Source organism: Odocoileus virginianus, chromosome 17, assembly GCF_023699985.2.
Source record: "Odocoileus virginianus isolate 20LAN1187 ecotype Illinois chromosome 17, Ovbor_1.2, whole genome shotgun sequence".
In the NCBI taxonomy this organism is placed as follows: Eukaryota; Metazoa; Chordata; class Mammalia; order Artiodactyla; family Cervidae; genus Odocoileus; species Odocoileus virginianus.
Genome location: NC_069690.1, coordinates 12,877,331 through 12,902,110, shown reverse-complemented (window position 1 = coordinate 12,902,110; position 24,780 = coordinate 12,877,331). Strand labels below are relative to the sequence as shown.

General features: G+C 40.8%; 1 protein-coding gene across 17 annotated transcripts in view; it reads left to right on the top strand.

The window, feature by feature from the left end:
* Window positions 1–5,188: 5,188 nt before the first annotated feature.
* Window positions 5,189–24,780, top strand: part of SYNRG (synergin gamma) — an 87,870-nt gene continuing 68,278 nt past the window's right edge. For 4 of the 17 annotated variants that reach the window (XM_070478645.1, XM_020885185.2, XM_070478637.1 and 1 more), the window contains exons 1-3: window positions 5,191–5,365; window positions 12,309–12,349; window positions 15,730–15,851. In XM_070478645.1, the coding sequence (XP_070334746.1) occupies window positions 5,289–5,365; window positions 12,309–12,349; window positions 15,730–15,851 (240 nt within the window). In that variant the 5' untranslated portion in view covers window positions 5,191–5,288. Of the gene's footprint in view, window positions 5,366–5,613; window positions 5,777–5,874; window positions 5,895–12,308; window positions 12,350–15,729; window positions 15,852–24,780 lie in introns of those variants that run through there. The other 13 variants (XM_070478641.1, XM_070478636.1, XM_070478632.1 and 10 more) reach the window with 10 other exon arrangements.

Genomic DNA, 24,780 nt, shown 5'->3' with positions numbered 1-24,780 from the left:
GAAGACTCTTGAGGGTCCCTTGGACTGCAACAAGATCCAACCCATCCATCCTAAAGGAAATCAGTCCTGAATATTCATTGGAAGGACTGATGTTGAAGCTGAAACTTCAATACTTTGGCCACCTATTGTGAAGAACTGACTCATTTGAAAAGACCCTGATGCTAGGAAAGATTGAAGGCAGGAGGAGAAGGGAATGACAGAAGATGAGATGGTTGGATGGCATCACCAACTCAATGGACATGAGTTTGAGTAAACTCTGGGAGTTGATGATGGACAGGGAGGCCTGGTGTGCTGCAGTCCATGGGGTTCAGAGTTGGACACAACTGAGTGACTGAACTGAATATTCCATTATGTATATGTACCACAACTTTATCTGTTCATCTGTCGATGGACATCTAGGTTGCTTCCTTGTTCTAGCTATTGTAAATAGTGCAGTGAACAGTAGGATACGTGTCTTTTTCAATTTTGGTTTTCTCAGGGTATATGCCTTGGAGTGGGATTGCTGGGTCATATGGTGGTTTTATTCCTAGTTTTGTTTTTTTTTTTTTAAGGAATCTCCATACTGTCTTCCATAGTGGCTGTATCAATTTATATTCCCACCAACAGTGCAAGAGCATTCCCTTTTCTCCACACGAGATTCCTTTTATATGGCTGGTTATTCAAGTTCCCTAGGCTTTTAAATTCTTTGGTCTGTTAAATATCTCTTAACTTCATCAGTAACCTAGCTCAGACCTTACCTGTCACAACGTTGTAGCTACCAGAATATGGTCAGCTTCTCCTTTTGTTACTTCGTTTTCTGTCATTTAACCCTGTCTCTTTCCATTCAAGATGACTTTGCTAGAAAACTGATAAACATTTTATCCTGGTAAGGTAGAATGTCCCTGTTGCTTGATAACACCACTGGTAGAATTCTCCTACAGCTTATCTTTCCTGAGGCTTTATGGCCCTTCATTCCAGTTAGTATGCAAGTCTCTGCCAAGGGTAAAGGATTATGATTATAAAGTGCTACAGACTATTGACTTATGCAGATTTTTCTCAATTGCTGGTTTGGTACAAGTAGTGAAGGTAATGGAATTCCAGTTGAGCTATTTCAAATCCTAAAAGATGATGCTGTGAAAGTGCTGCACTCAATATGCCAGCAAATTTGGAAAACTCAGCAGTGACCACAGGACTGGAAAAGGTCAGTTTTCATTCCAATCCCAAGGAATGCTCAAACTACCGCACATTTGCACTCATCTCACACGTTAGCAAAGTAAATGCTCAAAATTCTCCAAGTCAGGCTTCAACAGTATGTGAACCGTGAACTTCCAGATGTTCAAGCTAGATTTAGAAAAGGCAGAGGAACCAGATATCAAATTGCCAACATCTGTTGGATCATCAAAAAAGCAAAGAGAGTTCCAAAAAACATCTACTTCTGCTTTATTGACTATGCCAAAGCCTTTGTTTATCACAACTAACTGGAAAATTCTTCAAGAGATGGGAATACTAGACCATCTGACCTGCCTCCTGAGAAATCTGTGTGCAGGTCAAGCAGCAACACTTAGAACTGGACATGGAACAACAGACTGGTTCCAAATCAGGAAAGGAGCACATCAAGGCTGTATATTGTCACCCTGCTTATTTATATGCAGAGTACATCATGAGAAACGCTGGGCTGGAGGAAGCACAAGCTGGAATCAAGATTGCCAGGAGAAATATCAATAACCTTAGATATGCAGATGACACCACCCTTATGGCACAAAGTGAAGAAGAACTAAAGAGCCTCTTGATGAAAGTGAAAGAGGAGAGTGAAAAAGTTGGCTTAAAACTCAACATTCAGAAAACTAAGGTCATGGCATCTCGTCCCATCACTTCATGGCAAGTATATGAGGAAACAGTGACAGACTATTTTGAGGGGGCTTTAGAATCACTGCAGATAGTGACTGCAGCCATGAAATTAAAAGACACTTACTCCTTGGAAGGAAAGTTATAACCAAGCTAGACAGCATATTAAAGAGAAGAGACATTACCTAGCTAACAAAGGTCCAGCTAGTCAAAGCAATGGTTTTTCCAGTAGTCATGTATGATGTGAGAGTTGGACTATAAACAAAGCTGAGTGCTGAAGAATTGATGCTTTTGAACTGTGGTGTTGGAGATGACTCTTGAGAGTCCCTTGGACTGCAAGGAGATCCAACCCATCCATCCTAAAGGAAATAAGTCCTGAGTGTTCACTGGAAGGACTGATGCTGAAGCTGAAACTTCAATACTTTGGCCACCTGCTGTGAAGAACTGACTCATTTGAAAAGACCGTGATGCCGGGAAAGATTGAAGGCAGGAGGAGAAGGGGTCGACAGAGGATGAGATGGTTAGATGGCATCACTGACTCAATGAACACGAGTTTGAGTAAACTCTGGGAGTTGGCAGTGGACAGGGAGGCCTGGTGTACTGCAGTCCATGGGGTTGCAAAGAGTTGGATACGACTGAGTGACTGAACTGAGTTTTGTACAGTGGAATAAAAAATTGACTTCATACATATAAGGTACTTGGAAAGGCACCTGACAAGAATGTTGGTTATTGTCATCAATACTATAATAAACTTTCCTCAACAACATTTGAATTAAACATTTATTTCCTTAATCAGTCTTTTATTCTAGAGTCAGGATGGGTAGACTCCAACTTAAAATATTTCAGATGGGACAAAAATTGTTCATCTTCAGAATTTATGTAAGTGGAGCCCTATTGCTGCGAGGTCAAGAAATACTTCAACAAGCCTGTGATGTTTTTGTTTGTTCTTGCAAACAGATCCTTGACTCACAATATATTCTGAGGTGGATGTACTGGTGCCACCTATTTGCCAATCTTTTTTTTTATTATTGAAATCGAGGGTAATACCAACTATGTCTCAAGATTAGAAACACTTAGCGCTGCGCCTGACATGTCATCACGTCACAAAAAAAATATTCTTTAAATAAACATGTGTTTGGTTAGGAATACAAAGCTTCATAACACAGTCCCTGCCCTAACAGCGTAGTGGTGGGGATAAAGTAAAGGAACAAACTGTGGTAAATGCCATGTGAGATATAAGGCCACAGTGCTGAAGCATCACATGAGAGCACCTAACCTGAACTGGAAATGACAGGAGAGACTGACAGCCAGAGTCTTGTAGCGCCCAACATGCAAAAGAGAACAAAGCGTTCCCAGCAGAAACAGAAATTATATCTTGTATGATCCTTGAAATACTCCCTTCATTTGACTTTAAGTAGTTTCTCCTGTGTAATCACCCATCTTTTAAAGTGGCTACATAATCCTACATTAACTTGTCAATGGATTTATATGGAGTTTGGTTGTATGTATCAGTTTATATCAAATGGACCATCTGCTAGACAGTTCCATCTAAAAAAGGGGAGGAATGAAATTTGTGGACATGGGGGAAGAAACAAATAGCACACTGTAGTTGAAATGATCAAGGACTTTGAGGTTAAACACTTTACTTGGATCCTGGTCCTGGTGTTTTGCAGCTGTGTGGTCTGAATTACAACTTCTTTTAACCTTGCTTTTCTTATCTGTGAAATGCCAATAGTAACTCTTAGGGACACTGAGGATTTGAAACAATACAGTAATGTTTCTAACCAGTGGTTTGTGCCCAATAAATGATAACTATTATTACAAACTGTTTCCGTGTAAAAGCCCTGAGACAAGAGTAAAAGATAAAGCTATCTATAATGTTACTTATTCAGTGGCTAAGTGCCTCTGACTCTGTGCATTCCCAAGGACTGCAGCATACCAGGGTTCCCTGTCCTCCAGTGTCTCCCAGAGTTTGCTCAGATTCATGTCCATTGAGTGGGTGATGCTGTCTGATGATCTCATCCTTGGCTGCCGCCATCTCCCTTTTCCTTTACTCTTCCCCAGCACCAGAGCCTTTTGCAGTGACTCAGCTCTTCACATCAGGGAGCCAAAGTATTGGAGCTTCAGCATCAGTCTTTCCAATGAATATTCAGGATTGATTTTCTTGGGGATTGACTAGTTTGATCTCCTTACAGCCCAAGGGACTCTAAAGAGTCTTCTCCAGCACCACAATTCCAACAAATTACTTCTTCAGTGCTCAGCCTTTACGGTCCAACTCTCACACCTGTACATGACTATTGGAAAAACCATAGCTTTGACTACACGAACCTTTGTCAGCAAAGTGAATGAAGTCTCTGCTTTATAATACACTGCCTAGGTTTGTCATAGATTTCCTTTCAAGGAGCAAGCGTCCTTTAATTTCACGGCTGCCACCACCTTCTGCACTGTCTGCGGTAATTTTGGAGTCCAAGAAAATAAAATGTGGCACTTTCCCCTTCTATTTGCCATGAAGTGATGGGGCTGGATGTCCTGAACTTAGTTGTTTTCATGTTGAGTTTCAAGCCAGCTTTTTCACTCCTCTTTCACCCTCATCAGGAGGCTCTTTAGTTTTTCCTCACTTTCTGTCAATTATTTGCATATCTGAGGTTGTCGATATTCCCCCTCCCACCCCCTTAATCTTGATTCCAACTTGTGATTCCTTCAACCCAACAAACCAGTTACTTGCTAATAAGCAAACACTACCTCAAGACTTCAAAAAGTTTACATTCAACTTTTACAGTAGTTTGACTAGGGAAAAAAATCACAGTAAAAATATGCCCAGATAGGTTAGGTGCGATAAACCTTCCCATGCACCACCGTTGTGGCCCTGATGGTACGTAAAAGAAAAACGCGGATTACCAGGTGACTAAACAGCTTCAGTTTTTAAGACAGGTGCCAAAAAAACATCTTCCAAGTTCCAGGGGAAAAGTAGAGCTCATCACTAATGGACGTTGTGATGCTGTCAAAGGGGCATTCAGGCTCCATCTATCCTTTGTGTAAAACGTAGTCATGAAAGAACACCCGTTGTACCCACCATCCAGGTTTTCAAACTGGACTCGCTCTATTCTTTCCATTAACCAAGATGATGGTTTTTCAAACGCAGGAACGACGACGACTCCCTGCCGCTCGGCCAGCTGTGCCTTCCACAAAGCCTTCCCAAAGAATGAATCAGCTCCCCTGGAACCGGGCCCAGACTGCCCCGCCCATCTCCCCGACCCAGAATTACACCCGGAGTCCCCTCTTCAGCGGCCGGGTCACGTGACGAGGTGGCGCGGCCCCTCCCCCGGGCGCTGAGGGTCACGTGAGCCCGCGGCCCCGCCCCGTCGCCCCTGGCCGCGGCAAGGTGGGGCTCGTCGTTCGCCCCGGAAGTGGCTGTCGGGAGCTGACAGCTGCTGGGAAGGTGGCGGCGGCGGGCCCGGAGCAAGATGGCGCTGCGGCCGGGAAGCGGAGCTGGCGGCGGCGGGGCCGCGGGAGCCGGCGCGGGGGCCGCCGGGGGAGGCAGGTGGGTGTGAGGAGCTGGGCCAGGACGCGCCTCGCCGACGCAGGGGCCCCGCACCGGCCACGGGTGGTCGGCGGTTATGGCGGTTTTCGCCCGCGCCGACCCCTGTTCCTTCGAAACTAGGGCTGCGGGAGAAGGGTCGTCCTCCGGTAACCTAGGCCGGAGGGGCGGATGGAGCCTGGGCGCCGGACTCCTGTCCTCTACGCTCGGGCTCTGGCGCCGAGCGGGGAGGAGACGGGCAGGAGGCTAGGGTCCCTTTGGCGCGGCTGGCAGCCGGCCGGGTGGGTCAAGGAGGGACCCCGACGCCTCGCTTCTAGCCCGGCTGGATCTGAAGCTGCCAGAGACTTCCCTTTCCCAGGGCTTCATCAGGGGCCCCGAAAGATCTTTTCACAGAGCTGGACAGGTGTTTCCAAGGTATATGTGTGTGTGTGTGTCCACACACTGTTCGCCTTTCACCGCCTCGTCCTTCCTTAGCATACCAGAAACAGGAAAACCTGAAGACCTTTGCATTTGTTAAAGAGCTCTTGTAGAGGTAATTCTTAACACCTGTCTCCTCAATAAACACCAATTCACTGTTGAACGGCACGTAGGCAGTTATCAGGACAAAGCTTCCAGACTTTTACTTAATCCTTAAACAAATTTGTTTTCTCTGTCATATTTCAGCTGCTAATCGCCAGTGCTTCTCATATCCAGAACGATAAAAGAAATGAATGAGTGCAACCTGGCAAGTTTACCGTTTAAGGAAATGCTTGATTCTGGGACGTTTTCATCCCACTTCTGTTAATGACCTAGTCTGACTTTGTTTTGCTAGCCAACCCGAGGTTCATACACGTTTGGAGATAAATTTAGTTCTTTATCTTCAGCATCCCAAATTATTTTTGGAAAACCAAGTGTTAGTTTTTTGATATGTAGGGTTTTAATTTTGGAGTCATGAATACCACAGTGTGAAGCCTTTAAAGTCATCACCTCCTGCAGGTGCTTGTAATATATATATATATATATGCCAGAAAAAAAAAAAAGCAGTTGCTGTTAAATAAACCACCTGTGTGCGACTCCATCTTTCATTTTCTCTACACGTCTTTAGCTTTAGATTTAAGACTGCTTCCCCCCACTTCTGTTTTCAGATTTTCACTGTTGCACTAGTTTTTCAGCATATTTGTTAATTTTTTTAGCATAATTCATTACTGGCTGGAGAAGACAAATATGTAAATCTCTTTTCTGAACGTCAGGACTGTTTCTAAAATGTTTGTGAGTGGCATTAATTTAATCAAGTATATGATAAATCATGGCACCAAATTCTAGGGAAATATAAAAGAATTTGGCATTTTACACACAGATTTGGGTTTTTTTTTATTTTGGTTTTCATTTGGGATTTTTGTTTTTTTCAGAGAAGATGAAGGCATCTTCGGTGTAGAAAGTTGAGTGGATCATTTCCTTTAGTCTGTAGTTTAACATGAGCACAATTCTTTTTTCCTAAATATGGCCTGAATTGTGATAGACGTTAGAACTTTAAAATTTTTGTTTCCTATTTAAAATTTGGTTGTAGTAATGTTGTGTTATTAAACTATAGACTATATGAGAGAATAACTCAATTTTATATTGAAAAATGTGTGGTAAGTATTACCTGTATTGGAGATTTTCTGAGGCTGAGAAACTATGCTTAATTTAAAAAGTGTACGGCTTTTACAGACCAGTGGTGAGGGCTGAAGAAGCTAATGTTATGGTTGCAACCTAAGTATATTTTAGGGAAAAAGAACCAGGCAGTCTCTGTCAGCTTTTAATAAAGGAAATCCATTAACCATAATTTACTATATTTCTTAGGTACTTCTCTGTTTGCTAAGAGGCTAAGCAAAAAGCACTGATATTTTCCAACTTTATTAATGTTAGCCTCCTTTTGACTGGTATCCTGAATGGCCTACTTGGAATAAATTGTAGAGTTGTATAAAGGGCAAAATTTATCCGAGAGATGAGAAGTAAAAAAGCATTTTTTAAGTCAAGTATATTAGGGGGAAAAAAGTTGAAAAATCTTGGTTAGTCTGTGTCCTTCTGGGATATCATTGTAAGCCTGTCCATTTCCTGCTTTTATAAGCTCCTTAAAGGGCCTCCTCATCTTATCTTCCACTGCTGCAGCACATTCTACTCACCGAAGACATTCTATAAATATGTGTGGATTCAAGCATCATTGGAGGCGAAGAAGAGCTGTTTCAGCTAGGCCTCATTTTGAGGAAGAGGAAAGGGTCAAGAGATTGTCATGTAGATGGGAAGGCCTAGTGAACAGTAGGGGAGAGCAGGCAGGCTGGGTGGCTGGACTGTGGCCCTGGGTGGGAGGGAAGAGTTGTGAGAGAAAGCTGAAAAAGTTCTGGTACAACTGGAGCGGGCCTTGAATATAAACTAAGGAAGTTTGATTTAAGGAAGGAATCACTGCATTGTTTTAATCCCAGGAGCAGCCTTATCAAGGGCTTCCCAGGTGGCGCTAGTGGTAAAGAACCTGCCTGGCAGTGCAGGAGACGTAAGAGATGTGGGTTCTTTCCTGAGTCGAGAAGATCCCCTGGAGGAGGGCGTGCAGCCCACTCCAGCATTCTTGCCTGGAGAATCCCATGGACAGAGGAGCCTGGCGGGCTACAGTCCATGGGATCTTACAGAGTCAGACTGGACTGAAGCGACTTAGCATGCACACATGCAGCCTTATCAAATGGTCCATTGGGAGATGCGTCTCACGTGTGCTACATGAACTGCATTAGAAGCCGTAGAGTCTGCCAGTGGGGTGATCCATTGGGAAGTCTTGTTGAGTCCAGGCTTCAGAGAGAAGTGAAGGCTGATCTGGGTTAGTCGCGAAGGTAGCGGGAAATGGAGGATGAATGAGATAGGCATGTGATGAACAGAGCTCACCGTGCTGCTTTCATACTAGGACCTCAGTAATGCATAGTGGCTTCATCTTGGAAGTCAAATTGCTTGTCATCTTGCTGCCCAGTTTTTGGCCAAGCTTTTGCTCTCTTTATCAGTATCTTACCGGTCATTAGGTATGGTGACTGTTAGTCGTCTAAACATTTCAGAGAGTCTTATGAGTGGTACATAGGTCAGTAGGTAGTTTGGGTTGTTGTATAATTATTGGAGTAAGTCATGTTTGTCAGTAATACTCTTATTTTTATTGATTTTTGTTAAAATGTAGTTGCTTTATAGTGTTATGTCAGTTTCTACTTGTACAGCAAAGTGAATCAGCTATACGTATACATGTGTCCCCTCTTTCTTGGATTTCTTGCCTATTTAGGTCACCACAGAGCACTGAATAGGGTTCCCTGAACTATACAGTAGGTTCTCATACTTACATAGTATATATATATAGTATCAGTAGTGTGTATATGTCGATCCCTGTCTCTCAATTCCTCCCACCCCTTCCCTTCTCCCCCTTGGTGTTCATACCTATGTTCTCTATGCCAGGATCTCTATTTCTGTTTTGCAGATAAGATCATCTGTATCATTTTTCTAGATTCCACATGTATGCATTAATATACGGTATTTGTTTTTCTCTCTCTGACTTACTTTATGCTGTGTGACAGTCTCTGGGTCCATCCAGATCTCTACAGATGACCCAGTTCTCTTCCTTTTTATTGCTGAGTGATAGTCCATTGTATGTATGTACTGCATCTTCTTTATCTAGTAATAGCCTTAATTTAGTTTTTGTGTATATTTTCAAAGTAACCTTTATAAGTCTGTAATCTTTAAAACTGATTTTGAAGTCTCAACGTGTTGACTTCTTAAATGCATTGCTCATCAGTTTATAAATCTTAGTGTATGATTAACTTTTAAGAAAAAACAATCCTACCAAATTTCAACTTGCAGTTTAAACATTTTATCCAGTTAACACATTGCTTAGCTAATACATTTTGTGTGCCGTTCAGAAAAGCTGTTCACTGTTCAAGCTTCTCTTTGGGTTCAGGCCCACTTGTCAGCAGAATTTGTGAGTGTTTCAGATCCTCTACAAGGCTGTAAATGACACGTAACCAGGTAGATGTCCAACTAGAAATTTGTAAACCACCTTACCAAAAAAGTTATTGATCAAAGAATTTTAAAGTTAGAAGACTCTGCAGTTTGGGTTTTAGCCCTTTTCCTGGGTCGAGGGGGGTGTCATGCAATAAAAAAATGCAAAGACACCTAAATTTGGCATACTATTCCTGGATCTCACTATGTGCCTATAAAGACTCAGAAATCCCCTTCAGATTCTTATCTTCCAGATTTAAGGACTTTTCCCACTCAGATTTTTTCTTCCTCTGTATTTGTCCCATTTTCTTTTTTTCTGGTCTCAGAGAAGGAAGTCCTTCATCCTTTTGCTGTGTTAATCCTTTCCTCTCAAAAACCTTGTTTCTCAGTCTCTTTAACTTTTGTATCCTAAATCTTTATTTCTGCAGGTCCTGTCTCCTGTGATGAAACTGTTCACTCAAAGATCATCATTTTTTAAAACAGCATTCTTTATTTATTAACCCCCATTCTTATCAACTTCTCAATAGCATTAGACACTGGTGACTCCTTCCTTAAATGTGGTCCTACCCCAGTTATAACTTTCAGTTATAGTCCGTTTCCTTTGTTCTCAATGACCGTTCCCTACACAGTTTTCACTAAGAATTCTCCAAGCTTGTCTTTTGTTGTCTTCTCACTATGTATACACATCCCTTTGACTCCTTCATCCACAACCAGACCTTAATTTTTTTTCTCTTTTTACCTTTATTTAGAAGAGCCTAGGGGACTTCCTACTTAATCACTGGTGGTCCAGTGATTAGACTATGTACTTCCACTTCAGGGGGCACGGATTTGATCCCATCAGAGAACTAAGATCCCACATGCCACAAAGTGTGGCCAAAAAATAAATAAGTAAAAGAGCCTCGCTAGGTTGATGCAGACCCTTCTCTTGATCTGGTGTTACTTCTCTGATTGCCTGTTAGATTGCTCCTCGTGGACACCGTCCTAGCACCTTACTCCCCACACCTGCTGACACTGGGTTCCTGCCTGCAGTGAGCAGCATCTTCGTCCTTGTAGTCACTCTGGCCCCAAATTTCAGAGGCATCTTCAGTTCTTTCAGCTTTTTCAATACTGTTCTCCACCCAGGTAGTTGCTAAGTCCTGTTGATTCTTCCTTTTAAATAACTTTCATTCACCTCTTCTTTTCCATTCCTACTACTCTGGTTATGGCCCTTTTCTTATTAAGATTATTTTAAGTTTCTTTAGCTAATTCTTGTTACTTCCTAGTCTTCTCTGCATACCTCATTACCAGAGAAACGTACAGCACATTTCTGATCATTTCCCTGCCAAGAACCTCTGACATCAGGGAAATGTACATCCAGATCTCAGTGAGGTAGTCCTTCACACTCCTTAGGATAGCTATCGTTATAAACAAACAAACAAAAATCCAGAAAATAAGTGTTGGTGGAGGATGTGGAAAAATTGGAACTCTGGTCCATTGGGAATGTAAAATGGCACAGCTGTGGATAACAGGCAGTTTTTCAAAAAGTAACCAGAGAATTACTGTATGACCCAGCAACTCCAATCCTAGGTAGAGACCCAAAAGAATTGAAAGAGGGACTCTCAAGAAATACTTGTACATCAATGTTCATAACAGCATTATTCACAACAGCCAACTCAAAGTTGGATAAGCAAAATGTGGTAAGTACAAACAATGGAATGTTATCCAGCCATAAAAGGGAATGACATTCTGACACATATTACAACTTGATGAACCTTGAAAATGTTATGCTAAGTGAAACAAGCCGGATGCAAAAGGACCAATACTGTATGATTCCATCTAAGGTGGCTAGAATAGACATATTCATCAAACCAAAAAGTAGAGTAGTGGTTACCAGGGGTTGAGGGGGGAGAAAGTAATGGGGAGTTATTGTTTAATGACTACAGAGTTTCTGTTTGTGATGGTGAAAAAGTTGTGGAAATGGATCTTGGTGGTGGTTGTACATCATCATAATGCCACTGAACTGTAAACTTAATGGTTAAAATGGTAAAATTTTATATTATGTATATTTTACCACAATTTTTAAAAATCTGACTTTATGTACTATTCAGAATCAAACATTTTAAAGGCCTTCTCCAGTCTGCTTGCTTTTCCAATCCTGTGTCTTGTGTTCGGCCTAAATCATTTTGCTGAACATGCCTAGAGTGTCAGCCTCTGAACTTCTGTTCAAACTATTGCTGTATAGCATGCCTTTCTTTTAAGATACAGCTCAAGAGATACCTCCAGAAACCTTCCGAAGGTTTCACCCATCAAATTAGTCTGTTTTCTTCTCATTTCTGTTAGTATTCTGGCCCGCCCTCTCACAGCCCTTAGTACAGTCTGTCCTATGTTAAAAGTTACTTGCCTGCATCTGTGTCTTCAGCAAGCCTGAGCTCATTCAGGCCTTTCACGTAATGGGCACCCAATAAGTGTTCACTGAATTGAATCTAAGCCAGCCCTCTCATTTTATGGATGGAGAGATCAGAATCCAGGGGAGTCACACAGTGACAGAACCAGGGTCAGTTTCAAAGTCTTCCCTCTTCTGGTTCAAAATTCTCCGCCTTGGCTGACCTGCTGACTGTCATGCATACTGTGGATGCTCAACCTGTTTTGATGGTGGATAATTCAATATATTATTATACCGTGGAACAGATACCAGGGCCCTGGCTAAGGTTTAATTTATGTAAAATATTACATGTTTTATCTGAAATCTTTGCACTTTGAAGATCCTCATATATTTTTTAAAAATATTATTTATTTGGCTGCATTGGGTCTCGGTTGCGACATGCTGCTTCAGTAGTTGGGACAGGCAGGCTTAGTTGCCCCTAGGCATGTGGGGTCTTGGTTCTGCAGCCGGGGATCAAACCCGCATCCCCTGCTTTGCACGGCAGGTTCTCGGCCAGTGGGCCTCCAGGGAAGTCCCAGTCCTGATGTATCTTTGTTCTGTTTTCAGCTTCATGTTCCCAGTTGCCAGTGGATTAAGACCCCCTCAAGGTATGTGAAAGTGTGTGTTGTCAGCTTTCATTTTTCACTATTTGTTTCTGAACCTGGGGACCAAATGAGTAAAAAAGGTTCTGTTGCTGCCAAATAGAGTAAAATTTTCTTGTTGTCTTGAACCTGATAGCTTACTCCTAAAATTTCTCAAAAATTGGGTAATCTGGGGAATAAAAAAAATTATTCCTCATTTCTCCCAAACTTATTTAATTATCAGATCAACAGGTTGTTATTTAACCTCAGAGATGAAGGATACTTTTAAGACAAGAGTATTAAACAGGAGACAAAAATGAAATGAATTGTAGTTCTCTGAATGCCAACTTTCTCCTGTCTTCTAGATTGTTAGCTCTATGGGGCAAGGGCTTTGTCTGCCTTATGCTCGTGAGTATCTCCAGCACCCAGCATGCTGATAGAAAATAGTCAGGTCTTTATAGATGCTTATAGAATGAATAAATGAACCTCTTTAGTTGTTTTATCCCATGTTTTCTGTACATGAATTTTATCTTACTATAATCATGTACATAAGTGATCACATTCTGCTTCTGTTTAAACTATTTTAAGTCTCAGTTGTGTTTCTAGCAGTTTGTCTGCTAGGTATATTCCTTCTCTTTTAGTTTCAGACATGGGCCCACCAATATCTATTCTAGCTTTGTCTTCAAGCATACAGGAGTGAAGGGATATAATCTCAGCTCATGTTGCTGTACCACTGGGACAGAACATTGACAGAAGAATATGCTTGTCTGTCTGCTCACTTCTCCCACTCCTGTGTACCCACTTCCTCTCCACAGTCCAAGCCTCTCTGAAAACTGGCCCTTCTCACAAAGCCAGTGTTGACCGGTTATGGTAGGCCTGCTACAGAAACAGAGACTCCCAGGTCACCAGTAGAGATCAGTGATAAAGAGCAGCTCAGTAGCAGGTAGTCAGTGTCTCCATTCATAATCAGTGATAGAGGCTGCGTTTCAGGTAAATTTTTCCAAGGGTCAATTGTATTCTTTTCATTGGACTCACGCTTATTCATTATTTAAGCTCTCTGTAATTAGATGTGTCCTAGATTTTGATCAAGTGGTAGGAGGTATGCTGTTGTTTAGGAAGACATCACAGCATTTTGTGTTTATTTTTGTGGCTCATTTTGCATTTTTATAAACTTTCAAGTAAAAATCTACACATGAAGCAAAGGAACAGGACAAGGATAGAGCCTAAAAGGTTGCCTGATATTTTTTTCTTCTGGAATTTGCAGCTGTTTTCGAGGTTTTTTTTTTTTTTTTTTACGGAGTGTGTTAGAGTGGACTTTTTGATCTTTTGAAGACTTTAAATTACACATGGGTTATTTTTGAGAGCCTTTACAAGGAACTGACAAGAGTGGCCACCAAGGTGAATGGGAGACAGGAGAGAAACAAGACTTGTTTTTCAACTGTATGTACTTCTGTGCCTTTAAATGTTATGCCATATCTTTGACTTACCTGTTCAGGACTTAAATAAAATTATGAAAATAAAACTGTAGGTCCAAAGGCATCGGAGGGATAACATCCTCCTGTGCTATATCCAGTCTCTGCATTCTCATTGTCTGTGATGCCTCAAGGCCTTCGCATTTGGTGTTCCTTGTCTAGAATGCTCCTCCCTGGTGCCCGCCTGGCTCACTCCCTACTCTTTCAAGTCTTTGCTTAAACGCCATCCTTTTGGTGAAACCTTTTCTAACTCTTTCAAGTCTTTGCTTAAATGCCATCCTTTTGGTGCAGCCACTCTTCTCCCTGACTTTCTTACCCCTTACCCTCACCTGATGTCCACTTATTTTTTTTTTTTATTAATCTACCCCAGTTACAGTGTAAGTTCCATGAGAGTAAAGACCTGGCTTTGTCCAATGCTACATACCTAGAATGGTACCTGACGTGGAGTAGGGCTTCAAATATTTGAATAAATGATTAGTATAAATGAATAATGCCACTGATCAGTGTTACCTCAAATGTAGTATCCATGCTTCTGATATTAAACTCTAAATATCCTTGAAGGTACACACAACCCGCTAGATAAACATGGTAGACTTTACCAGACCTTTAATTTTTTTTAATCAAAATTTGATTCTTTTAATCTTTATACTAGAACTAGCATGGATGTGATCTGTGGTACAGTGTAAAATTAGGATGAAATCTGTGTTCAGGTTATATAGGGATTTTGTTTTATTCTCTGTTGCATACCAAGTATTTAAAACGGTGCCTGAAATATAGTAGACATTTAGTATTTATTAAATCCCTAGAGGAATGTAGTTTTCATTCTCCTCTTGGGACTATTACTTTGGAAAAGTTTGGGAGGTACCATACTATAAATCATATTTTCATCCATTATATACTTTGCATGCTGATGGCTGTTTTGTGGTATTATATTAACTATGTAAGGAAAGAAAAGAGAAGTGCCATTTCTTTAAGCATATTAGGTATTATACAGTGTTGTGAATGTGAAATCAAGGTACAGAAAGAAGTTAAGCAAGTTTGCCCAAGGTCCCAAACCTAGGAAGTGATATTTTTAGTCAGCTTCAAGAGTTCATGCTCTTAACCTACTTTTGTATTAAAAGTGGCTTAATTAGTATTAACTCTTAACTACTAGTTATTTGCTGCTGCATAGAAAATTACCCCAAAACTTAAACAGTTTACTATTAAAATAGTAAACCACACTGTGTCTGTGAGTCAGGTATCTGGGAGTAAGCTCCCTGGGTGGTTTTGGCTCAGGACCAAGGAGATTGCAGTAAAGATGTCAGTTAGGACTGTAGTCATCTAAAGGTTTGATGGGGCTGGAAGATCTATTTCTGAGATGGCTCATTCTCATAGATGGCAAATTTGTGCTGCCTTTTGGCAGTAGGTTTCAGTTCTTGCCACATGGACTCTCCATCCTCCCGAGGACTGCTTGAGTATTCTCATGATGTGGCAGTGGCTTTCCCAACAGCTGATCCCAGAGAACAAGGATGAAGCTGCACAGTTACTGAGAACAAGCCTCGTTTCCACAGTGTCCCATTGGTTATACTGGTCAACCCTATTCAGTGTGGGAGGGAAGGACAAGGACATGAATGCCAAGAGACAGAGATCCCTGGGGGTCATCTTGAAGGCCAGATAGGTCATATTGTGTGTTTTTTAAGTATGCACAAAAATTCTGTACAAGTATTATTATCTTCATTTTACAGATGAAGTTTTGTTAGCTTGCCCAAGACCACAAAGCTAAGTAATTCAAAGCAAGTCTGTCTCACGCCAGAGCCTGTGCCTCTTCCTCTTTACTCCGCCACTTCCCAACAAACAGGTCGTTTAGGTACTTAGGGTTTTAAGAAAGTAGACTTAAAAAAAAAGAGAAAGTAAACTGTAAAACACATTGACTTTAACGATACCTTTGTTTTTCAGCAGGGCTGATGCCGATGCAGCAGCAAGGCTTTCCTGTGGTCTCAGTCATGCAGCCTAACATGCAAGGCATGATAGGGATGAATTACAGCTCTCAGATGTCCCAGGGACCTATTGCTATGCAGGTACTTGCCTCTTTTTAGCCAGTGTTTACAAAATTATTGTTAATTGTCTACATACCAAGCTACATACTCAGAGCTTAATGTTATATTTAGAAATAAGTGTGGTCTGCATCTTGGGTGGCTTCCTTGAAATAAAGTGAATATATGCCCCTGCCAGCCCACGCCTCCACGGGAGATCCTCACTCACTCCCAGGCAGGTCTGGCTCATCCTTGTGGGTCACTGCTCCTTTCCCCTGGGTCCTGGTGTGCACAAGGTTTTGTTCGTGCCCTCCAAGAGCCTCTGTTTCGCCGAGTCCTATGGAAGTTCTGTAATCAAATCCCACTGTCCAGAGTCAGATTCCTTGGTGGTTCCCTGTGCCTTTGCTGGATCCTCAGGTTGGAAAGTCTGATGTGGGGCCTAGAAGCTTTGCAACAGTGCGATACCTTCTTTGGCATCATTGTTTTCCAGTTTGTGGGTCGCCCACCTGGCAGGTACGGGATTAGATTTTCACGTGATTGCACCCCTCCTACTTGCGGCTTTTCCTTTGTCCTTGGCCACGGGGTGTTCTTTTTTTGGTGGGTTACAGCATCCTCCTGTCAGTGGTGGTTCAGCAGCTAGGTGTGTTTTTGGTGCTCTTGCAGGAGAAGATGAGCACATGTCCTTCTACTCAATCATTTTGATTACAGGAGAGGGCTTTTTTTTTTGCCATGTATTATTTAATTAACATTTTTAATTGGTTATGTTTTTAAACAATTCTTAAAGGAGTCTTTTCTTGTTAAGTAAATAGAAAACCTCATTCGTTATAAACAGAGGATAACCAAAAAAATAAATATGGTGAATCAAGACAGTATTACCAAATTCTAGCTGGATGCTATTACTCATTGGAGCTGATAAACCTCATGTTTACTTTCTCTTCATTAAAAAAAAAAAAGAAATTATGTCTACAATTTACCTGTAAATTGCTTGACCAAAAAAAAAGTAAAGATGTATAGAAACAGAGCAAAATGTTAATTTTATACTGTTCTTTCAAATTTTCTGTAAGTTTTCAATTTTAAAAAAATGAAGTGTTAGGTGAAAATAACACTTAAAACGAGACATAAATGGGAATCTGATTGAGAGTTGCAACGGAATTAAAGAGAATTTTCCTGCTGTCATGCTGAACATGTGTCCCTGTATAACTGGTCATGATCACAGATAGTGTAGATTAAAGCAAATAATTCTGTTTTGTAAATGATTCTGTTTTGTTTTGGTTTAGAATCAGTGAGTGGAATTGGTAGTATCATAATATAATTAGTGCAGTCTAAGAAATGAGCTTTATCTATATCCATTTAGATTTCCATATCTTTCTAAATTATCTCTTCAGCCATGGTATCCATTTAAACCAAGTAAACTGAATCTGGGAGTCAAATCTTTGGTGAAATTCAAAGTGTTATATTATTTTTTAAAAAGGGAGAAGGAGAAAGAAAAAAGGGGGAAAAATCATTCACAAATAAACCAGAGCAAAAGAATTTTGTATTACTAATATTTTAAGTGCCATATGTATCATTTTTACCTAATAATTTTAAAATTTCCATTCCTGCATGTTTTATATATATATTTGTACAAGAGCACATGTATATAACTTATAAATAATGTTGAGTTAATCAGAATTTAAGTTTAAACCATTGTCACGTTGAAGTCATTTAAGCAGATAAAGTTTCTGTGTTTGTAAAGATTTAGGAAAACTTTCAAATCTTTTTTTTTTTTTTTTAATTGTATTTGCTTTTGTAAAACTCTTGGCCGTGCTGGGTTTTCGTTGCCGCGTGCGGGCTTTCTCCAGTCGCGTCTGGTGGGGCTCTTCTCCGGGTGCATGGGCGTCTCACTGCAGAGGCTGCTCCTGTTGCGGAGCACAGGCTTTCCGCACGCGTGCTCAGCAGTTGGGGCCCGGGGGCTTGGTTGCCCCATGGCGTGTGGGGTCTTCTTGGACCAGGGATTAAATCTGTGTCCTCTGCATTGGCAGGTGTAGTCTTCACCTCTGGACCATCTGGGGAAATCCCCAAGTCATTCTTCATTCATCTCCAGTAGGAAGAAAATGGGAATAAATTAAGCTTCTGTAGGGTTTAAGTTCAAGTTTCTCAGCTTTCACTAGGTTATGCTGCAGAAACAAAAATCCCTAAGTCTCAGTGACTTACAGAAACAGATGTCTCATTTGAGATACATGTCCTTTGATGAGTTGGCTCTGACTCAGCTACGTGTTCTTTATCATGAGACCTTTACCTAGGACATCCCAGACTCCTGGCATAAATGAAAAGAGATGACCAAACCCTGTGATGTCTTTTAAAGCTTTCTCTCAAAGGTAGGAGTTACCAGTCACTTCTGCTTACAAAGGTAACGTGGCCCAAACAAGAATCAGTGGTGAGTCTACCAGGAGGAATGCACACCACACAGGGATGTGCCAGCTTCTTACAGTAAGCGCAGCAAGTCATTGTAAACAGTCCACCAAAGAACACCATGTGTTTCTCATTAAGATTTCGTAAGGTTCCTGTTGAAATCTTAACAATTGATACAATTTTAAAATCGATTTCACACTAAATATTGTTTTCTGACTTGCGTGTGTGTGCTCAATTGTGACCCCATGACTATGGCTCTCCAGTCTTCTCTGTCCATGAAATTTCTCCAGGCAAGAATACTGGAGTAGGCTGCCATTTCCTTCTCCAGGGGATCTTCATGTGTCCAGGGATCGAATATGCACCTCCTGAATTGGCAGGTGGATTCTTCACCACTGCACCACCTGGGAAGCCCCTTCTGACTTCCGTAATTATCTGAAAAATGTGTTAAAGAGTTTGAAATGACCAAAAACAGTAAGGATCTCTAATACACAGAGCAACAGTAAATAAGTGAACTACTAGGTTTGATACCACTGAAATAATTTCCCTCAGTATCAGGAGCTTCTAAATGATTCTAAAGTAGAGAGACTTCCCTGGTGGCCCAGTGGTTAAGAATCCACCTGCCAATACAGGGAACATGGGTTTAATCCCTGCTCCAGGAAGATCCTGCAAAGAGGAGTGGACCCTACTTGCTGCAACTAGAGACAGCCCGCGTGCAACAATGATGACCCAGTGCAGCCTAAGTAAATAAATGTAAAAAATTAATGAAGAATCCAAAATCTTTTTCCTTAAGTCTTGCTGGCAGGTATTATATGCTACTTGGAAGCTGTTCGCTATTCTTAAAGGAGAAACTCACAGAAATCTTACGTTTTCCCTCCAAACTTCATAGCCTTAACCAACCACAGATGTATATGAAGAATACCTCTTATTCTTTGCTGCTGCTAAGTCGCTTCAGTTGTGTCTGGCTCCGTGTGACCCCATAGACAGCAGCCCACCAGGCGCCCCCGTCCCTGGGATTCTCCAGGCAAGAACACTGGAGGGGGTTGCCATTTCCTTCTCCAGTGCGTGAAAGTGAAAAGTGAAAGTGAAGTCGCTCAGTCGTGTCTGACTCTTTGCGACCCCATGGACTGCAGCCTACCAGGCTCCTCCGTCCATGGGATTTTCCAGGCAAGAGTACTGGAGTGCGTTGCCATTGCCTTCTCCATCTTATTCTTTAGTCATCCCTTAAATCTTTGAAGGATACACAGGTAAAATCAAAGATGAAAATTAGTCTCGGTTGCCTCATAGCCCTCTACTCCCCAGAACTCATAAAAAGAACACACTTAACAAGATTTTGAATACGTTTTGAGGTTAATATTCAAATTATTTCCGATGTAGAGGTAAGAATGAAATATATGATGAACAATTTGTGAGCCAGTAAACCATTTTTAGTTAAACTTTTTATTTTGAGGTAAAGTATGTACATGTTTATATAAGAAATAATACAAAGAGTCCCCCAGTGGTAACTACTTGGAGAATGACAGTATAATATCACAGTTGGATGTTGGCATTGATAGTGTCCAGATATAGAACATTCCCAACACCCCAGGGATCTCCTCATGTTGCCATTTTGTAACCAAATTCGTCTCCCTCCCACTTCGTGCGCCCCAACCCTTGTCAATCACTAATATATATGTTCCCTATTTCTGTAATTATATGATTTCAGCTTTACCTAAATTGAATCCGTAACCTTTTGAGATTGGCTTTTTTTGCTCTGCATAATTCTCTTTAAATTCATCCAAGTTGTTACATGCATCAATATTTCCCTTCATTTTTATTATTGAGTAATATTCCATTATTGGATATACTGTTGTCTGCTTAACCATTCACCCACTGAAGGACATCTGGACTCTACTTTTTAGCTGTGATAGAGATTTTTGAACATAAGGCTTCATTTCTCTGGGATTAATGCCCAGATGGCATGTTATTTGGAAGTTTAGTTTTAAAGAAATTGTTAAACTATTTTCTAGAGTGGTTGTACCCTTTTACATTCTCACAGGCAATATAGGAGTGATCCAATTTCTCTGCATCCTTGGTAGCATTTGGTGTTATTTTGTGTTTTAGCCATTTGATAGGTGTGTTGTTATATCTCATGATTTTAATTTGCATTTACCTTGTGACTGATGTCAAAAGAAAACTCAGGGAGCTTTACTTGATATGGGTATTTTATTGGGCAAGGATCAAATTATTTCTGAACAGGGAGACCTCAAACCACAAGTGATTCCAGCAGTTCATTAATGAGTGAATGAATTGTTTTCTACTGTGATTAGTTTCTAGAAATTTACTTTCCTTTTCATTGCTAAGCTTACTTTTTTGTAGCTTATTAGCTAGAATACTGTGAGGTCACATTGACATGAAGAAAGGTTTTGTTTAAGGTCAGGCAGCATTTTAGGGAAATCAGAACAGTGTTACAATTTGGTTATGTGACTGTGAGCCTGTGATCTAGAGATATATTCAGAGTGCAGCCTCCATATTGGTTTTTCTTTAATGATGCTAGACATATTTTCATGTGCTTACTTGCTGTCCTTATATTCTCTTCAAAGAAGTGTCTGTTCCTATCCGGTCCATTTTCTTGTTGGACTTTGTTGTTGTTGTTTTTGTTGCTTTACTGTGAGAGAGTTAAAAAGCTTAGACAGTCCAGGGCCCTTTAAGGAGGAGGTGAACTTTCTCCCTCTTGCTTTCCTTAAGCCTTGTGCAGCTATGTATCTTGCCTAAGAGCTGGCCTTTCTTTAGGAGCTAATGATCACACAGCACAATGTCTTACTGATGGAAATGCTTTTCTTAGACTCTATGTTAATAATTAAAATTATAACAAATCTTGCCTGGGAGCCTATTTCTCAGCAACAATGTGTCTCGCCCAGAAACACCTTGCCTGGAACAGGTTCCTTCTGGCTAATCTGGTACTGAAGTTATCTCAAGGATGTATGCCTTGGGAAAGGGTCTAATGGAACTTGTACAGCCTTGAAGTCTTGTTTTCATCTATTCTCAGCAGCCAGTTGAAAAGTGTAAAGCACTGTTTCAACTAATGAGGCAGGTACTCTGCTACCCGCTTCTAGTGTTTTTTGGTGGAGGCTTACTCTATCCTTTCATTGTAATAAAACTTTGTTACACAAAGCTCTTGAGTGACTGAGACTGTGTCTTTTGGGTCCCAGAGTGTAATTTTCTCCTTCAGAGATCACAAATACTGACACTGTTCACCATAAGCTATCAACTGTTGAGTGTCAAGAGACCTTTACATATTCTGCATAACTAGTCCTTTGTTGGATGTGTGGTTTGCAGGTATTTTCTGTCAGTTTTTGTCTTGTTTTTTAGTCTGTTCAGGCTACTGTAGCAAAATATGAGAGATTGGATAGCTTATAAACAACAGAAATTTATTTTTCCCAGTTCTAGAGGCTGGAAGTCTGAGGTCAGGGTGGCAACATAGCTGGCCATGGCACTTAGGCATATTTATCTGAGTGTTTTTCTAGGTTCTCTGTTCCAGTCCATTGATGTGTGTGTCTACTAGTCTTGATTATGATAGCTGTGTAATATGATTCCTCCCATGTTTTCTCCAACATTGTTACAGTAAAATACACATAAAGTTTACCATGTTATCTATTTTTAAGTGTACAGTTTAGTGGTATTGAATATATATTCACATTGTTATGCAGCCATTACCACCATCCATTCTTGTAACTCTTTTCATTTTGTAAATCTAAAACTATACTTATTGTATGATAACTCCCCATTCTTCTCTCCCTCCAACCCCATGCATCCACCCTTCTACTTTAGGTCTTTGTGATTTTGACTACTCTTAAGTACCTCATGTAAGTAGAAACATACAGTCTTTGTCTTTTTGTGACTGGTTGATTTTCACTAGTATAATGCTTCAGCAATACGTGAACTGAGAACTTCCAGATGTTCAAGCTGGTTTTAGAAAAGGCAGAGGAACCAGAGATCAAATTGCCAATATCCGCTGGATCATCGAAAAAGCAAGAGAGTTCCAGAAAAACATCTATTTCTGCTTTATTGACTACATCAAAACCTTCGACTGTGTGGATCACAATAAACTGTGGAAAATTCTGAAAGAGATGGGAATACCAGACCACCCGACCTGCCTCTTGAGAAAGCTGTATGCAGGTCAGGAAGCAACAGTTAGAACTGGACATGGAACAACAGACTGGTTCCCAATAGGAAAAGGAGAACGTCAAGGCTGTATATTGTCACCCTGCTTATTTAACTTATATGCAGAGTACATAATGAGAAACGCTGGGCTGGCAGAAGCACAAGCTGGAATCAAGATTGCCGGGAGAAATAACAGTAACCTCAGATATGCAGATGACATCACCCTTATGGCAGAGAGTGAAGAGGAACTAAAAAGCCTCTTGATGAAAGTGAAAGAGGAGAGTGAAAAAGTTGGCTTAAAGCTCAACATTTAGAAAACTAAGATCATGGCATCTGGTCCCATCACCTCATGGGAGACAGATGGGGAGACAGTGGAAACAGTGTCAGACTTTATTTTTTTGGGCTCCAGAATCACTGCAGATGGTGATTGCAGCCATGAAATTAAAAGACACTTACTCCTTGGAAGGAAAGTTATGACCAACCTGGACAGCACATTAAAAAGCAGAGACATTACTTTGCCAACAAAGGTCCGTCTAGTCAAGGCTATGGTTTTTCCAGTGGTCATGTATGGATGTGAGAGTTGGACTGTGAATAAAGCTGAGTGCCAAAAAATTGATGTTTTTGAACTGTGGTGTTGGAGAAGACTCTTGAGAGTCCCTTGGACTGCAAGGAGATCCAACCAGTCCATCCTAAAGGAGATCAGTCCTGGGTGTTCATTGGAAGGACTGATGCTGAAGCTGAAACTCCAGTACTTTGGCCACCTCATGTGAAGAGTTGACTCATTGGAAAAAACCCTGATGCTGGGAGGCATTGGGGGCAGGAGGAGGAGGGGACGACAGAGGATGAGATGGCTGGATGACATCACCGACTCGATGGACATGGGTTTGAGTCAACTCCGGGAGTTGGTGATGGACAGGGAGGCCTGGTGTGCTGCAATTCATGGGGTCGCAAAGAGTCGGACACGACTGAGCAACTGAACTGAATTCAAGGTTTATCTGTGTTGTAACATACTGTAGAATTTGCTTCATTTTTAAGGCTAATGTCCATTGTGTACACATACCACATTTTGCTTATCCTTTCATTGGTCTGTGGACACTTGGATTGCTTCTATGTTTTAGCTATTGTGAATGAAGTTGCTATGAATTTGGATGTACCCCAGTATCTCTTCTAGACTCTGTTCTCAGTTCTTTGGGGTATATACTCAGAAATGGAATTGCTGAGTCATATGGTAATTCTATTTTGATTTTTTGAGGAACCTCCATACTATTTTCCACACAAGCTGTACCATTTTATTCCCACGAACAATACAAAAGAGTTTCAGTTTTTCCACATCCTTGCAACACTTGTTTTTTGTTGTTGTTTTTAATTATTTGACTGTGTTTTTTAGTGGAGTTTTATAAAAAAGTTGACTGGAAAGCACAGAAATTTCCAGTATGCCTCCTTCCCTCCTCCAGTATACAGTTTCCTCAACATCCTATATTAGCGTGGTACATTTGTTATAATTAGTGAAGTTAGTGAGCCAATATTGATACATTTTGATGAACTAAAGTTCATAGTCTACGTTAGGATTCAATCTTTTGAGTTGCATATCCTGTGTTTTTCCATAGGATCCATGGTAATGAGTGTGAAGTGAAATCTCATAGTTTTGATTTGCATTTCTCCTGATTAGTGATGTTGAGTATCTTTTCATGGGCTTATTGGCCATTTGAATATCTTTGGAGAAATCTCTGTTCAAATTCTTTGCCCATTTTTGTTTTGTTTTTTTTTTCATTTATTTTTATTAGTTGGAGGCTAATTACTTTACAACATTGCAGTGGTTTTTTTCATACATTGAAATGAATTAGCCATGGATTTACATGTATTCCCCATCCCAGTCCCCCCTCCCACCTCCCTCTCCACCCGATCCCTCTGGGTCTTCCCAGTGCACCAGGCCCGAGCACTTGTCTCATGCATCCAACCTGTCTTTGCCCATTTTTGAATTGAGTTTTTTGTTGAGTTTTAGGAGCTTCCTGTTTATTTTGGACATGAATCCCTTATCATATATGTGATTTGCAAATATTAACTCCCATTCTGTGGGTTGCCTTTTTACTCTGTGGGTTGTGTCTCTTAATGTACACATTTTAAAAATTTTCTTGAAGTCCAGGTTGTCTATTCATTCTTTTGTTAACCGTGCCTGATGTCATATTCAGGAAATCATTGTGAAATCCAGTGCTATGAAGTTTCTGTTCTATGTTTTCTGCTAAGAGTTTTATTGTTATCCCATCCTCGTTGCAAAAAAAAAAAAAAAAAGTTTTATTGTTGTAGGTCTTACATTTTGGTTCTTGATCCATTTGGAGTTAGTTTTTGTGTATGGTGTTGGCTAAGGGCCCAGTTTTGTTGATGACCACCATTTGTTGGAAAAGACTGTCGTTTCCCCAGAGAATGGTCATAGCACCTTCATCAA